At 33.9% G+C, this 18,566-nt stretch overlaps 1 protein-coding gene across 10 annotated transcripts in view; it reads right to left on the reverse strand.

Annotated features, from left to right (window-relative positions):
• Positions 1 to 9,015: 9,015 nt before the first annotated feature.
• Positions 9,016 to 18,566, reverse strand: part of LOC111057353 (fasciclin-3) — a 442,757-nt gene continuing 433,206 nt past the window's right edge. For 8 of the 10 annotated variants that reach the window (XM_039443161.1, XM_039443163.1, XM_039443162.1 and 5 more), the window contains 3 exons: positions 14,482 to 14,596; positions 12,750 to 12,788; positions 9,016 to 9,573 (listed from right to left, as the gene is read on the reverse strand). In XM_039443161.1, coding sequence (XP_039299095.1) covers positions 9,397 to 9,573; positions 12,750 to 12,788; positions 14,482 to 14,596 — 331 coding nt within the window. In that variant the 3' untranslated portion in view covers positions 9,016 to 9,396. The remainder of the gene's footprint in view (positions 9,574 to 12,749; positions 12,789 to 14,481; positions 14,597 to 18,566) is intronic. The other 2 variants (XM_039443164.1, XM_039443155.1) reach the window with 1 other exon arrangement.

Below are 18,566 nucleotides of genomic sequence, written 5' to 3' on the forward strand. Positions count from 1 at the left end.
TCTCCACCAAACACTGCCACACAAATTGCTGTCAAACTATCAAACAAATGAGAATGGTCAAACTGGAACCAAAAAGCTCATGAACACACTTTTTGACCGTGAAAAGTACATTATCCATTACCTCGATTAAAAGCTCTACCTTCAGCTCTGCTTGCGATTATCAAAAGTACATCGCGTCATTAGCTTCTCCCAATCTCCCTGGCTGAAAAGCTACATCAACTTCAATATCCGGAATAGACAGAATGCGGAAAATAAATTTGAAATATCCTTCTTTAAGTCCTGTTGCAATCTTATCTTTGGCAAGACGATACAATCAAGTCGCAAGCAAATCAATGTTAAAATTATCACGGATGAAAAACGGTTAGATAAGTACATTTCAAATCCGTTATGCAAACGCTGGCAAATAATTAGTCCGAACGTGATCGTGGTTTTCTCTCGCAAGTTGGAACTAAAAATGAACAAGCCTGTCTATTCCGGGTTTCCCGTACTGGAATTGAGTAAATCCCATATGTACTATTTTTTCTATTGCAAATTACAAAAAATTATACCGTGGGATCGTGTAGAACTCTGTATGACCGATACAGATAGTTTTCTTTTAAACGTAAAAGTCGAAGACGTGTATCAGTTGATTGAAGAAAATTTGAACCTTTTCGACACTAGTAATTACCCTCCTTACCACCCATGCTTTTCCATGGAGAGAAATAAAGTTGTAGGAAAGTTCAAGGATGAGACTGCCTCAAAACCTGTCCATAAATTTGTAGGGCTTCGATCCAAAGTTTACTCTTATTTAGTATGTAACAAGAATGAAGAACCTGTAAATAAATGTGTAGCAAAGGGTGTACAGACTGGAGTGAAATGTAGAAAACTTAATTTTAACTTATATAAGAAATCACTGATTGAACGTTGTGAACACATTGAAAAATTTAATATGATGAGGTCCTATGATCACACCATGTATCAAATTGAATGTGCAAAAATCTGTTTGAGTCATTATGACGATAAGAGATATATTGCTGAGAACGGTGTAGACACTTTACCTTCTGGACATTATAGAGTGCCAACAACACTCTGAACTGATTGCTCAGTATGTCCTACGAGGAGCATCCATCACCACTAATTTTGATTTCGTGTTGTAAATATGAATATTATTAGATCTAAGATAGCATTAAAACTTCATAGTGTACCACGCGTTAACTATCCCACTCACAAATATGAGTTGAAAAGTGAAAAAGACTTGCTTCAACCCGATCTCATTGAGATGAGCAGCTTATCACGTTTTAATAAAGGTTATAGGTATATCTTAGCTGTTATTAATTGTTTTTCAAAATTCGCATATTGTGTACCATTAAAAGACAAGTCAAGTCAATCTGTATTTGATGCACTTGAGCCAATTATTTCTAAAAATAAGGGAGTTAAGTTGTTTCAATCAGATCAGGGAACAGAATTCTTTAATTCAAAAGTTAAAGCGTTATCAGATAGATACAGTATTAAACATTATCATGTTTTTAGCGATAAGAAAGCCTCCATATTTGAAAGGTTTAATAGAACCATTAAAGCAAAAATTTATAGATATTTAACTGAACGTGGAACCAAAAACTGGATATCACAGCTAGACAGTTTGGTTCGTGATTATAATGCAACAATGCACACTTCAATTGGAATGAAACCTAAAGATGTGAGGGAAAAAGATTGTAATCATGTTTTAATGTCTTTGAATTCTGCATTCAATAGACGATATAAATTGAAAAATTCAAAACCGAAATTTAAGCTAGGAGATGTTGTACGAATCTCAAAGAAAAGGGTTCTTTTCGATAAATCTTATAACATTAATTGGAGTGCAGAGTATTTTTTAGTTCATTCTATATTTCCTTCTCAACCTGTAACGTATAGCTTGCGAGATCTAAACGGAGAAGTAATTAGTGGTAGGTTTTACGGAGAAGAAATTAAAAAAACAGAATTAAAGGAATCGGAGAGACAAGTATATCTGATTGAAAAAATATTAAAGCGCGACAAAAAAGGATTGCTTGTTAAGTGGATTGGATTTTCAACGCCTAGTTATAATAGTAGAAGTCAACTATTAGATGAAAAATAATCTATATCACATTGTAATACATTCCATTCATATCACATTGTAATACATTCCATTCAGTGTAAATATGACAAAGATTTGGTGTAAATATAATACGTCTTTATCAAAATGCTTCTCAGTTTCATTTTCGTAATTTGCTAAGGCTTAGATAAGGGCAAGCAACAGATGTATTCTAGTAAAGAGGGTGCGGGAGAGAGAGGGAACGATATATTGAAGTGAGAAACTTCTATCAGTGCATTGAAAGGGGAGAGCGAGCACCTGTCACTTGCATCTCGATGTGATAAGCTATACACACAGCCATGTGGTGTCTAGCGCACACCCTCCTCCCTGATAACTTACGAAAAATGATTTGTTCCTTATCAGATCACATGCTGTACACGTGTCTAACATGAGTAATATCCCAATAGTTAATTTCGACAAAGTTATAAGACAGAAAGAAATGCCAACATGGTGTAAAAATGGTAAGTTGTTACCTCATAATGCAAGGATCCTTATAATAGGCTCTTCAGGCTGTGGCAAGACCAATTTGCTATTTAATTTAATTTTTTCAAAGAATGGGTTGAGATTTAAAACTAAGAGCGAGTATCAAGATAAGTACTTGTTTTTGAGAAAAGTCTTTTCAAAAATGAAAGATATTGAATTTCATATAAACAACAATTCTGAATCTATACCTCATCCGAACAAAATATCAGAATATTCTTTAGCTATATTTGATGACTTACAACTTAATCATGTACCTCAAATAAGAGAATATTTTACTATTGGACGACATTGTAATATTGACACTGCATATTTAATTCAGAGTTATGGAGCTACACAGAAACATTTCACTAGGGACAATGCAAATATGATTAAAATCTTCAAGATAGATTTATTGAGTCTGAAATTAATTCACAGAGGAGATATTTCTTATAAAGATTTCGCTAAACTTTGTCATAAAGTTTGGAATCGTAAACCTCATGATTTTGTAACTATTATGACCGAGTGTGGAATTAATAGTGGCAAGTACCGAGATTCGCTCAATACATTTCTTACCATTCAGTAGAGATTAATTCTTTGTACAGTCATGTTGTCTAAAACACGCGGCAGCAGCAGAAAACTGAATAGAAAGAACGTTGGTTTAATCGAAAAGATTAAGAAATTGAAAAAAGTAATCAGCGACAAGCATAGAAGCTTAGTTAATTTTGAAAAATGATCAGAGGAATACAATAGGAAAATGCTCTCACCGTTGATAGAGCCCATAATTGAACTGGGAAAAAACAAATCTAGTTTTCACTCTAATCATGGTGTAAAACCAAAAAAGGAAGAGGTAAGAGAGAAAGAAGAAGAAGAAGAAGAGAGCATGGAGATTGATGATGAGCAGTCGAGTTATGATAAAAGCTATGGGAGTCCAACAGGCAATTCGAATTTGAAAACAGTTTACTTGGTTCTAGTAAAAACGATGATGTGCTGTCACAATATCTAAAAATGTTACATGCGGAAAAATTGAATAATTCAATTAGTTATGGAATTTCATACAATTCTAAAGATGACATGTATTATATTGGAAATCAGCAAGTAATATTTGATATCGGTCATATAGATATTTATAATGAAAGATTTCGTTTAACACATGGTCTACTTGAGTTATTATTTAGTTCAAGACCGAATTCGAATCTTTATAATCAGAGAGATCTGGATAAGTATGAAAAAATCTCAACACTTACAGGCATACATTTAGATCGAAGAGGCTATGTTAAACAAAATCAGGGAATTAAATTGCAAATGATTCAGAAGTTATTTCCCAGTAAAAAAATTAGAAAAAAGAAGGGATTGGGTTTATTGAAATTTGCAAAAAAAAATTCTCATGATAGAATTTATCAATACTTTGATAATTTTGATGAATTAGTGGAAAGATTAAATTTACTCTATTCCTTAAAAGCTTCTGGCAACACTGGACATGATGTTGAGATCGCCTCTATAATTGAAGAGCTAAAAGAAGCAAAACTAATTGTTTAGTGTTACGATGACTCTGCATCAATTCGGTCGGATTGATACACCTAGTGCTGGCGGTGGTGGTGCTGCTGCTAATCTTATGTGTGATATTGACTCGATAACACAGAAAATAATCGAATCGATAAATCAACAAGGAATCAGTGAAGCTGTGAAATTCTATTTAGATTCGCAAATAACCAAACTCGTTTTGGAAAATACCAAGAATATCGGGGTGAGCATAATTGAAAGAGAACATATTCTAAGTTCATTACAAAATTTTAGCGCCAATATTGATAAAGTTATTGCAGAGAGAACTCTAACTTTAGAATCTGCTCTAGGAGAAGTGAAAACTTTAACAGACAGCTTTTCATCCCAGTTGAAAAGTATTAACAACGATAAAGTTGATAAAGCTTATTTAGATGAGAAATTAAAAGCCATATCAGATAAAATTAAGAATTTGGAGGTGCTGGACAGGAACTATCTCAATACTAAATTAAAACAGCTTAGTACAGAAATTTTTACTAAAGTAAATGAAACACACCCATCGCCAATTGATAAGCAATATTTAGAATCTACTTTTCAGGAATTGACTAGTTCTTCATTAACAAAGAGTTTGAAAAACGATTATCTGAAATGGCAAGTGCAATAAAAGCTAATATTATGGATTGTATTGAACAATTCATTACAAAAGATGCTATTGCTATTCTGATTAATCAAATTGCAGGAAAGTATGCAACTAAAAATGATATAGGAGATTTTATTAAGAAAAACGAGATGGAAGTCGCTGTGAAAAGCGTTCGTGATGAAATAGCTGAGGCAATTAAAAATTCGGAAGAGGGCTCTGTTATGAGAATGCAATGTTCGGCTCCATTCATAGATTGTCTTAATTTATTCAACCACAGAGTGGCCTACGATATCGTGAGCGGATACGCACGCGTGAGTTTTAATATGAACTGGATAGAGGCCAAACAACATAACCTTACAGAAAATCAGGTAGCCGAAATTATTACAGAAAAAATGGGTTTAGCACAGTACAAAGGGGTCGTATTGACCCCGAAAACATAAAATCTTGTAAAAGGATAATACTTGACATATTATGAGAGAGTGAAATTTGAAGCACAGTAAATTTAAACGGTTAAACACATGCTGCTTCAAGATGAAGGCGGCGAGTATAAAGGGTTTGGTCTCTGAAATTATGTGAAAGGATAACACTTGACATATTATGTGAGAGAGAAATTTGAAGTATAATGAACTTTAACGGTTAAACACATGTCGCTTCAACACGATAAATCAGTCTAGACATTTTTTCATGTGTCTATGATTGAATGTAACAGTTTTTCGATGCAGGAGTTATCTGTCTTATCTGTAGAAGGAGACCTCACAGGGAGTGTAGAGCATGTGTCATTTGTCTAGACAAGGGAGTGTAGCACGCACATGAGCAGGCGCACACATCACTTTAGTCTAAACGGTTGAACTGACAACATGTTGTCTAACTATTTCGATTGGAGAAGTTTCAACGAGTTCTCTGCAGAAGCAAATCCACTACTCGATTTGGGTTTTGAATTTCATCCTTATGATTGGTTTGTGCTAACAAAGGTAACATTTGCCGATAATGGCGAAATTCACCTTAAAATTATCGATGTTGATAGTGAAGGCGACTTTAAACACACTATTAAGTTGCCAAAAGAATATTCAGTGGTTTGAATGAGGATAACATCAGAAGTTTTAATTCTCGTTCATGGGAATTGAATGTGAGCGGAAATCATATCTTCTTAAGACAGTTTCATGGTAACTATAGACGTTGAGTATTATTTTGCCCGAGTGAAATAGGTCTGAGAATATGTAAGTATTTTTAGATATGCTAGCTCATTCCAATTATACTTACATATTGTCGGAGAAATCACTTAAACAATAATGACTGGGATGTTTGTACAGCAAAAGAGCTTAATTTTTTACACATTCATAAACAGTTTGATTGAACTCTTGACTGTCAGTTGGAAACCAAGCATAATATGACCCATTATAGAACTTAGATTATTGTGGAGATTCACTTTAATCTGACAGTATAGCAATAGATTATTAAGCAATAGATGTAGAGAGAGTCATTGACCTCTCTCTCTCTGGATTCACTTTAATATGACAGTATAGCATTAGATGTGAGAGAGGGATTCACTTTAATCTGTCAGCATAGATGTGGAGAGAAGGATTCACTTCAATCTGTCAGTATAGATGTAGAGTGAAGGATTCACTTTAATCTGACAGTATAGCATTAGAGAAAAGGATTCACTTCAATCTGTCAGTATAGCATTAGAGAAAAGGATTCACTTCAATCTGTCAGCAAGGGAATTTTTTCCCCCTCAAAGGGAAATTATTTTTTCCCTCACTTTCTTCATCCCTCTCATCTATACTGGGCAAGGGGAAGGGGTTAGAGAGAGAGAGAGAAAGATATATCTCTCTCTTTTCATGGGTTAGAGAGAGAGAAAGATATATCTCTCTCTTTTCATCCCCCTCATCTCCACTGGACAAGGGGAAGGGGAAATATATTTTTAGAAAGGGAGAGAGAAAAAGATATATCTCTCTCTTTTCATCCCCCTCATCACCACTGGACAAGGGGAAGGGGAAATCTATTTTTAGAACACCCCCCCAACACCCCCCACTCTGCGGGCGGGGGGAAGGGGAGGCGGGATGGACGAGGGGGGAGAGGGGGGAGGGGGTTTTGGAGCAAAAAAGTCAGTCCAAACTCTTAAATCTCATCTACTCAAGTCTGGGAATAGGAATGATATTAAAAACTACAGACCAATATCCATTTTGAATTGGTTTTTGAAAGTTTTTGAGAAGCTCCTGCATTCGATTATTTATAAGCAGTGTCAGAGGATTATTGCACCTGAGCAACATGGATTTCTGCCTGGTCGCTCAACTGTGTCCAATCTTATAGTTTTTAGTAGTGATGTTTCACAAATTTAGGATCATGGAGGTCGTACAGATGTTATCTCTACAGATCTATCAAAAGCGTTTGACACCATAAATCATAGACTTCTGATACGGAAACTCAAAGTGTTAGGATTTTGTGTAACAATGGTTAATCTTCTACAGAGTAATCTGGAGGCAAGAATACAGTATGTAAAGATTCACAATTTTAAATCAGAATGCTTTGAGTGTACATCAGGGGTTCCTCAGGGCTCTAACCTTATTGGTCCACTTCTATTTCATTTGTTTATTATTGATCTACCATCTACCATCAGTGAATCTTCATGCCTTCTGTATGCAGATGATGTAAAATTATATAAAGAAATCAATTATCAAAGAGATTGCTATGATTTGCAGAGGGATATTGATAGTCTGTCTAGATGGTGTGATGAAAATGGACTAGAAATGAATGTGAATGAATGTAAATTCATGAGTTTCACTCGGCAGTCCTCCACTCATGCAGGTGTATACTTTATAAATGGTATTCCATTGCAAAAGGTGGAGTCGTTCAAGGACCTTGGAGTAGTATTCAGCCCAGGCCTTTCTTTCATTTCACATATTGATTACATAGCTAACAGAGCCAATCAACAGATGGGTTTCATTTTGAGGACATGCTCGCCCTCCACTGATGTGGTACCTCTGCTACTCTTATACAAATCAATTGTGAGGAGTCTATTGGAGTATGCATGCGAAGTATGGAATCCTTATCATAATGAACAGATTCACCTTCTAGAGCGCTTGCAAAACAAATTTTTGAGATGTATATTTTATAAAAAGCACAGGGTTTTCTGTCCCTTTGATTACCCAACCAACTCCCTCAAAAGTATGTTCAATATTAAATCACTGAAAGTAAGACGTGATGTTAAATTACTTGTTTTTCTGTACAATCTGTTGAATAATAAAATTGATTCTTCCTACCTGCTTTCTAAAATTAACATATATATAAATACCATTGCTCGACATTCTGGATTTTCATTTCATATTTTTCGCTCCAGAACGGTAAGCCATTATAACTTTCCTTCAAGTAGAGCTCAAAGAATTTTCAATACTTATTCAGAGCACTTGGACATCTTCTGGTTCTCCCCTTCCAAATTCCGAAGGATTTCATATGATTTAGTCTTGTAGTATGTTGTCCATCATTTCGTGATTTGCGCTTGCATTTCTTTTATTCAATTATCCTCATAAAGGCTAGTGGTAGTACATTACACAGACACTTTTTTCCTCTTGTCTATATACTAGTAATGATTATAGTTTACTGAGGTATGTGTGCATTTTTTCTTATTGAATTCAGTTAATGTATTTTTATTATTCTATATACGACTGTATATTTCTTCTATTTTTCGTCTTATTTCATTTTCATAATTTTATAATTAGCTATTTTTATAATTTATTATTTTCTATCTTCTTTTTATTGAAAATTGTATTATGTTGGAAATTATTGTATAGTGTGGAGGAGGCAAAATTGTTTTTTTACCTGTTGTCTCCATGAATAGATAAATAAATAAATAAATAAATGAAGAAATTCCTACAGCAAAAATAGATTTTGCTTTGGACTTGACACACATATGTAACTGGTTTCATGATGTTAATGTACTCAACACAGTATTAAGAGCAATTTTGTTCTTGGCATAAAGTGTATGCACATACACAGGTGACTCACATTGTTGTGTCAACACAGCCGTGATCACAGCGAAACGTTTCGAGCAAATTTTTTGAGGTTGGGTTTTTGTATCTCAAATTTTTGTTTATTTTTTCTTCGCTGCTCTATTTGAGGTTTAATTATTTCACTACATTATAATTTGTCATTCTCCAGTGGTTTATTTATTTTTATAGGCCGTTTATTTTATGTTAGAATCCTCTTGCTGATGACACAATAATGTAAGTCGACTGTGTATGTGCATGCATATTCTACCGTTAGTAGCCAGCCCAAGTTTAACTAATTGGAACAAGTGTTTTTCTAGAAGGAGTATAGAATTAACAAAAAATTGAAATTATTTTTATCTTTATTGGATAAATTTGTTTCAAATCGAATTCAAAGTTACTGAAATTCACAGGAAATATGTACTATAATTTGAAAAATGTGCCCTTCTGAATTGATTCACATTTTATTCATACACATGGTTTCTATACACATGTTCGATCAACAATTCAAATTATTCACCCATTCTTTTTCATAGAAGATATGAAAAACATTGAATAGGAAATTTGTGGGTAGCCTACCTAATGGAAGATTCTTCAAAATATAAGAGTATTTGAGCCAAAAAATCTTAGAACAAACAGTACCGTAAGAAAAAAGATAGATATTAGAGATAATGTATTATTTTCTATTTTGGCTTGAATGATAGGAGAGATAAGAGATATTATGTTTATTTTGGCTTGGGAAGATGAATGATCTCGGCGTATTCAGTTTTGTCATGATCAGGGCGAACCGTGAGTGGAACCGTTGATGAAGATGTCATCCTGTGAGCGAGATCTAGTTCCGCATAAACAACCCCCTCCGCATCATTCGTATTGGATCCAGGTCGTTGCAAGCAGGTGTCAATCTGTAAAAATCGAATTACTAATCTTATTCCAATAGTACCAATGCAATCAAACAATATGACTACAGAACATCAACAACAATGATTCAATGAGAAAATCTGGTGTGGTACACTCAACTCTCCTTGCTCATTAACAGTAAACCTCACTACTCACTCATCAATCAAGATAATATATAATTCAGTAAAATGATTGCATCATTGTGAAAATCAAGGTATAACAGATCCCCATGTTGCTACTGCAGTCAGAGCCTATTCTCAACAGGTCTACCTCTCAAAACATAGGTTACTGCTGGAACCCGTTTTATAAAAGTCACAAGTCACACATTCACTGGTGAATTGAAACAGTCCAGTCAAATGGTAGTTTTTCAGGAAACAGCCCCAAAGGAATTTTTATCGTTGGTTCTATATGTATTTTGGGGCGCTGAGTTCGAATCTGAATTTTGCTGAAACGCCAGAGGGCAGTTTCACCCCCAAAACCCCCAAAAGCTCCTAAAATTTCGGACTTTTTTCAATTTTTCCATTTAATCTTGAAAACTTCGAGTTCTTGGAGAAAAATCATTCCCAACAAAATTAAAGATGATAAAATTTCAAATAAATTGAGTGGTCACGCAAGATTGTACCATTTTTGGTTCCAGAGCTACGAATTTTCAAGAAAGGGGTATTTTCAAGGGGTTTTCAAAATTATGCAAACCTACCACTTCTACCCTATACAACTTGTATATTTCTCTAGTAAAGATAAAAAACCACACATCACACGGGAAAGAACAATTTATTCTGACCAGGATTCCTTAGGAATTTTCAAATCAAGTAGTGTGAGAGGGGGAATACACCCAAAAATTGAAAATCATGTCCTATAGCCAAAATACAGATTTTTCATTATAATACCTTTTCAAGGCCTTCCCAACAAAAAAATACATATTTCGGCTGAAATCATTTCAAGAGCGTTATTTTCTATGAGAATCACCCGTTAGAAATATTTAATTTCAGTATTTCCCAGATGTGGGGGGTGGGGTACGTCATAAGGATACGTCAAGGATCAAAGCTTTAAACACTTATAACTTTTGACAAAATAATCAGATCTCCTCGTACTCCACAAGATACGCAACTTTGAATATGCGGGAAATATGTGATATGTTAATCATTTTCACATTCTCGCATATTCAAAGCTGCTTATCTTGTGAAACACTTTAGTTGAAGAATCCAAGAAGACGTCAAGGTTGTAGAGAATTTTCTCCTCTTTTCGCTCCCATAAATTATTTTTCTGATTTCAATACCGTTCAAAAGTTACAGTCAATTGAAAAAAATATTTTTTTCCATTATCTCATTTTTTTGCGATTTTACTGTTATTCAAGAGTCTCTAAAACGAGTAAGATACATGATAGAAACTTGCGATTGGTCTCAAATGAAAGAAAATTACATGCTCTATAAAATACATTGCCTTAAATCCATCTTGCATGACTGTTCATTATCGAAAAACTGTCGAGACTGTAAAAATGAGGAAAATATAGCAAAATTCTAGATTTTTTGAAAAACGTATCTTACTTCACGATTATATTTTTACAAAATTCATTCACCTCACATGAAAGAGGAGATTCTGCTTTTTAAATTACAGCGCCCCAAAATACATATAGAAATGTTGAGAAAAATTCTTTTGGGGCTGTTTCCTGAAAAACGACCATTCGACTGGACTATATTACTTTTTCTTTTTTTTTTAGAAAAAATCAGCTGTCTTTTTATAGTGTAATGTCAATGTATCTTTCTGTCACATGTGATTCTTTTGTATTATCAGTGATGGTCACCTGCTATTTTTTATTCGGTTAATTTTTCAATAACCGGTTATCATAGTATTAACTGAGAAGAATTTTCACAATCTCGAAAAGGTAGAAAACTTATGCTTTCTCATAAGCTGACTTTTTCATGTAAAATTGAATTATCTAGTTACAAATGATTAAGGAATATTACTCCACTATGAAAACACATAATATATGTTCTTCAAAACGAATAACTTAATCACCATAGAAGCATTATGATATTCCTAGAAGTAACAAGTTCGTTATTATGCTGTAGAGGCCGCACCACGAGATGGCATTTGAAACAACATCGGAAGGGTTCATCTTGTGGTGCGGTTACTGCGTATGGCTAGTTTCTCGGTCCGCTATGATTTACAAGTGAATAAGTAAGTTGTGACTTTTATGAAACATGCCCCTGGTAACAGAATATTACTTTAGCAAATGATGTATTGGTTGTAAGATATTCCACCTTGAGTTACTAAGTAATTTATGTATTTATTCATTGTATAGAACAAACAATACAATAGTTGAAATAGAAAAAACAGGCTATTGACCAAAACGTCTTCTATTTCTAATTTTGACTCAAATCATCCAAATTAATATTATCTATTAGTTATATCTATACTAATTTCTACAACAAATCATTAATCTTGGAATTAGAAATTGAAATAAAACAAAGAATTCCAAATTCATATAGTTTGATAATAGAACTTTCAAATAACCAAATACAAACTTCCAAATTCACAGAATATAAAATAAAAACACAAACTTTGAGTAATGAGTATCACTGCTCAAGAGTCCATCTATTTGCTCCATACAAATAATAGGATGCAAATAGGAAAGTAGTTCGAAGGAAAGTCCACGGTTGAATTTTGCTTCGAAGGAGAGTCCACGCTTAATGGGTTCGTATTTAAGTCCACCGGATTGAAGTCCACGCTACCGACAAAAAATCGATGAAATTATAGAAATTTATCCGATTGGACACTGCGAAGTTTGAACTTTAAAATTTATTGATTAAGCTTCACGCTTTCCATATGCTCTAATGCTTTATTCAATGCTCTCCAAATAAATGCTTTATTAAATGCTCTCCAAATAAATGCTTTATCTCATAAGACATATGAGTGTGTAATGAAGCTCTTAGAATGATTGAATATGTAGGTAAATCCGATAAAATTGATAAGAAGATTATTTCTGCAGTGATAAATTGAGAGATTTACAGAATATATTTGAAAACTTGATTCACCCAGATTTAGGAATTGGATTCAAATTACAATACGGTATTATTCTAATTGTAATTTGAGATGTAATGAGGTCAGGATTCAAACTGAATATAATCATAGAACATAAAAAAATGAGCATTGTATATTGCTTGTTGATTTTCAAATTCACCTTTTCTTCTTCGTCAATTACAGCAATAGCCGTGGAATCCTGGAAGATAAGAAAAAAAATGATGAAAAAAGCATTAGCCTAATATAGGTAGTGTTATATCTAATTTTGAACGAAACAAAAAATATGCTTATTAAAATTTCTTCATCTTCATATTTCTTCTTTCCTTGTCATTAACTTTGGGTATAAGCTGCTCTGATTATAAGATTTGGGTACATGAATCATGGCTTCTAAGTTAATTACCGGTATTGTGAATCTAGTAATTATATGAGTCGAAATAGATAGAGTAACTTCCAAATTCTTTCAATATGAGTCGAAAAAGATGAAGTAACTTCCAAATTCTTCCAATCACAAGATATCACATGCATAGAATTATTAAAAACGTGTAGCTAAATGAAAACCACTGTGACCATAGTATATATTGTACCAATTTAGACATTGTTTGCATCAAAATACAGGTTATTGGTTATATATGTATAGGTTTGATTTCTATATAATCACTCTCGTGGCAAAAATGAAAAATAAACTAGAATCGAAGGGAATTGAAATTCTTTCAATTAAGAATATGAGTAGGCATAGTCAAAATCAATCGATCCTACATTTGTTTATGACATTAAAGGAAACTTCATTACAGAGAGGCCATTGAATATTGTCTTAAATATCACAGTATATGTTGAAATATAACAATATGCATAGTGAATAGAATAATTCCTAGTAAAGGTTTTCCTTCTGGCAGACTGAGAGGTATGTTTTCGATGGATTCCTTAAGTTTGCGCACAGATAGAGCTTCTTCAGTGCTTTTCATTTGGTCGCTGCTTGATGGAGTGGTGCATTCTCCTCTGCTGCTGTCAATGCTTAACTTTCATGTGCCCTCCTTCAATGCTAGGAATTCTGACATGTTTTCATTGCCTGGAAGCAGGACTGTAAATAACTATTTCCCGCCTCTAACTAGAGTGCACAGACTGATGAATGGGCTGAGTAGAGGGTTACACTTAGGTGAGACAGACTTGGAAGTAAGGAGATTGATGCTGGAGTCAATTGCTCGTTGGTAGTATGCCTACTGGTTCTTGGACAATAGTAGTAGTTTATTTTTAGCTTTTCTTGTCTTGCTCTCTGTCCATTGGTATATTGACATGATCTTGTTCTTTCTGTTCTTTTTTTTCTTGTTCTAATTTTTCTTTTTAATTTACACTCATCAACATAGTCGTCGTCATCATGATGATCATTGTCATTATCATCATCATCATACCCTCGTTCTCATCTTCAATTGTTTTTTTTCTTACTAATTTTATACTTATCATCATCATGTTCCTCTTTTTCGTCTTCAATTTCAGTTTAAAAAATTATTGTAGTTTCTATCTTTCTTCTAGTGAATTATCTATATTGGATTAGGCCTATACTATATTATATTATACTATTCATATATTAGAATTGTAATTTTTGGTTGTGTCACGAGGGTTATTATGGGAAGTAATTCTTCCTGGTGCCCTCATATTGTAATGTAAATAAATAAATAAATAAATAAATAATGTGTAACAATGAATAAGAATGATGTATAGAATCTCTAACGTGTAAATAAGTGGAATTACTTATCTATGATATAATACGAGCAGTATCCCTTTATGCCCTATTTGAATTTGATAGACTGTGATTTTATGAACAAAGAAACTTACTAGTGATAAATATTTTAAGTAACTCAATTCATATGATAACTTGAATGTTTTCGAAAAGGTACCTTATTTCCTGCTGCACAAGTAGGTAGTTTGTCATTCCTCTTCTTGAATACCATAGGGAAGCTGAGTTTTTTGCTCGGAACACTGGTAGAATGATCAGCCGACTCTGTATCACTCCTAAACAGAAAAATCCATTCGCCATTTACCATTGAAATAATAAGTGAAACAATAAGAAATTCTTGATTATTAATTAAAATGAAATTCATTATTATTCAGATTGAAATTAAATCAAATTCAGATTAATTATCGGAACATTAATTTTTCCTTCTGTAAAGAATGTCTAAATGTGAAATGTAAATCATGAGGTTCTCAATCACAATCAATTTTTCCAAATAATATACAATCAAATAAAATGATCAAAGTAGAAATTTTAAATATCATTTTTGAAAATCTCTAATCTAATAAATTGTCAGAATTAACTCAATCTTCTAATATAATTCTCAATTCTAAAAGTATGTGAGTATTTTCCCAGTAGCAGATCACCAACAATTAATAGATTTCCTTGACAATTTTTTGCCAATTAGAGAGCTCGGCGATTTTGGAAATGTTATTAATTTAGCCCATGTTTGTTTTTTTATATTTTGTGAATTATTGAAAATACTATTTGATCTTATTGAATGTATAAATCTGTCATTTATTAAAAAAAAATCATTATATTTTGGAGTTTTGCACATCTAAAATTTTCGAATTGTATATTCAGATATGTTATTGCATTTGAAAGTACAGTACTAGAGAAGTTTTTTTTGTGTGCTCTCTATCTAGTAGGCCTATCTATATTAAATATCGAATCTGATTTACTTACCAAATTTATAAAAATGAATCATTCTACTTTTTAGTTCAAAGAGTTAAATATGTGATTTGAAGTAAAATTAAAGAAGTAAAATTTGATAGTATAGATTCTTTTTAGATTTTCAATGTATCATTTACTCGATTATTCCATTTTTGTATGATTTATCTTTGAATGTGAATAATTTTGAAACGGTTCGAGATATCAATGTGCAGTTCTCGCAATTAATTTTCTCTTGAAATTACATATCAAAATCATTATCAGTATTGTGCGAGAGCTCGTAGCGATAGGTTGTGTAGTGTAGAAAAGTAAAGTCAGCAGTTTGTTTGGTTGAATACTATTTAATTTGAACAAATTCGCGACGGATAATTTTTTTGGATATCTATGCAAGCGAAGCAGAAATTGGTCGATTGTGTTTTCAACGAGGCCGTTTTTGTGAACCGCGTTCGCACGCGTGCGCGAGTGCTATTCGAGTGTTTCGGACAATATGTTTCGATAAACGCAAATAATGTCGGATAAACAACTAATCCGTCTACCCAAATTCTTGGTGCCAGAGTTTGAAGAAGAAGAAGAAGAAGTAGAAACTGTGCCTACGAAAATGGAGGAATCATCTAATGCTGCTGATTGTTCATCAATTGCTGTCGATTGTTCACCAGATAAAGTACATTAGAATTAATAAACTCAAATAAGCAACAGAGCAGATCCTATATATCGCTTGGAAGTAGACTGAGCTGAAGTGGAAGAAATCTGAGGAAGAAAAACAACAGTTAATCGAGAGAATTGAAAATCTTGAAGCTTTGTGCTCAGGAGGTAGTACGTCACACAAAGCTACGGATAATCGAGAAAAATCATCTTCATCAAACCAGGTTATATATGGAACCGATGACGACACTCTAGCAGAAGAAACTGAGTGGGTTAGAGCTCGCAATAAGCGATCATCAAAGAAGAGGAAGCTCTTGAATTCCCCTCTGATTGATTCATCCCGTCATGACATTCAAAAGCAGTCAGATGTTGCACAACATGGATCATTGGTTGCAGAAAAGTTGCCAGCTAAGAGCAAAAAGATTCCACTCCTTCCACCAGTGATAGTGGACAACATGAAATCTTTTCAAAAAGTGTATGAGGAGATAACAAAGTTTTCCAGTAAAGAAACTTTCAATTTCAAAGTAATTGAAAATAAATTTTCAGTAAGAAAAATATTTCAGAGAAGCAACAAAATGGTTGAATGAAGCAAAATACTCATGGTACTTGTATGAGAACAAACAAACGAGACCAATAAGAGTGATGGACAAGAAACTGCAAAGCACATGCCAACCAGAAAGCATAGTTGTTGACCTCAAAAATAGAGGTTTCAAGATAATGAATGCTGTAAATAAATTAAAATGGAAGACCAAGGAGCACCTTGACATGTTTATTCTATCATTTAGCACTGAAGAAGATGTAAAAAAAGTATGTGGAATGAAACATATAATGGGATGCAAAGTGGAGATTGATTCATTGGTTTCATCTAGATTAGTGCCTCAATGTAAAAATGTCAAGGTTTTGGGCACACACAGAAATATTGTAGCAGAGAGCCAAGATGTGTGAAGTGTGCTGGGGAGCACAGCACAATCAGCTGCACAAAACTGAAGGAGTCGGAGCCAAAATGTGTCCACTGTGGAGGAAAGCATCTATCAAACTACAAAGGATGTAGTGTAGTTGTAGAACTACAGAAAATAAAAAAACCAACGACAACGAAAAACTAATGTTCAGAAGACTGTTGAAGAAAAGAAACCCAACAAAAAGCCTGAAAAGGAGGAGCAGAAGGTATTGAACCACCAGACTGCAAAAGGAGCATTCAAGAGCAACACCTCCTCCATCACAAATCCGAACAAGAGCTACTCTGAAGCCGTGTCTTCAAAGAAGAAGGAAACACAACAAGAAAGTATGAGTGGTATCCTGAACATCATCTTGGAGAAGCTTATAAAACAGGAGTCGATGTTGACTGTATTTGAGCAAAGACTAAGTGAAATAGAAATAAACCAAAGTCATTCAATCTCTAAGAAGAAATGAACCAGCAATTGAGAATAATGACATGGAATGCCAATGGCCTTCAACAGAGACAAGCAGAATTAATAGCAGTACTTCAAATGAAGAAAATAGATATATGTTTAATCTCTGAGACTCACTTCACAACCCAGTCATACCTGAGATTCAGAGGCTACAAGTTATATCATACTTCTCATCCCCAAAATAAAGCTAGAGGTGGAAGTGCAATAATAATCAGAGAGGGTCTGAAGCATTACAAAAACTCACCTATTCAAGCAGAAGAAATGCAAGTGACAACAGTCACCTGGGGAATTAGAAGATTTCAATTTATTGTAGCAGCCATTTACAGTCCTCCAAGACACAATATAACCAATGAAGTTTACAAGAATTCATTCGACCACCTAGGAAACAGATTCATCATAGGTGGGGATTTCAATGCAAAACATATAAGTTGAGGCTCAAGATTGAACTGTCAAAAAGGAAGACAGCTATTTCAAGCTATAAATGATAGGCAATGCTCAGTAATGTCATCGAATAGACCCACATATTGGCCAACTGATAGAAATAGATTACCAGATTTGATAGATTTCTTTGTAATCAGGAATTTATCATTAAACTACATAGAAATAAAAGATTGTGAAGACCTGAGCTCTGATCATACTGCTTTGATCCTCAATGTGGGTGAAACCATGGCAATGAAAGAATGTAATTTGAGGCTAGTAAATAGGCAAACAGACTTGTCAGCATTCCAAGAATTATTATTGTGTGTAAAAATAGATTTTGAGCTAGAAATTACAAGCTGTGATCAGTTGGATTCTGAGGTTGAAAAGTTCACAAGAGCCATCCAAGAAGCAGCCTGGGACAGCACTCCATATTCAACACAGAGAAAAAGGTCTTCTGGTTCACATTATCCACATCACATATTGAAACTTATCCATGAGAAGAGGGAAGCGAGGGAAAAGTGGCAGCAAACAAGAGCACCAGTGGATACAACCCATTTGAATTTTCTAGCTAAGAGACTGAAGGAATATATCTATATATCTTACTAGCTATAAGAATGATATGATCAGTGAATATCTCAGAAACCTTGCTACAGATAAGAACTCCGATTATTCACGCTGGAAAGCTACAAAGTACTTGAAAAAACCCTCAGTTCAAGAAACAACAATCAAAACAATTAATGGTGAGTGGGCAAGGAATAACGAACAGAAAGCTGAGCGTTTTGCTGAATACCTGGAAAGTGTCTTTCAACCTCATCAATTCCAAGGTGGT

This window comes from Nilaparvata lugens, chromosome X, assembly GCF_014356525.2.
Source record: "Nilaparvata lugens isolate BPH chromosome X, ASM1435652v1, whole genome shotgun sequence".
Taxonomy (NCBI): domain Eukaryota; kingdom Metazoa; phylum Arthropoda; class Insecta; order Hemiptera; family Delphacidae; genus Nilaparvata; species Nilaparvata lugens.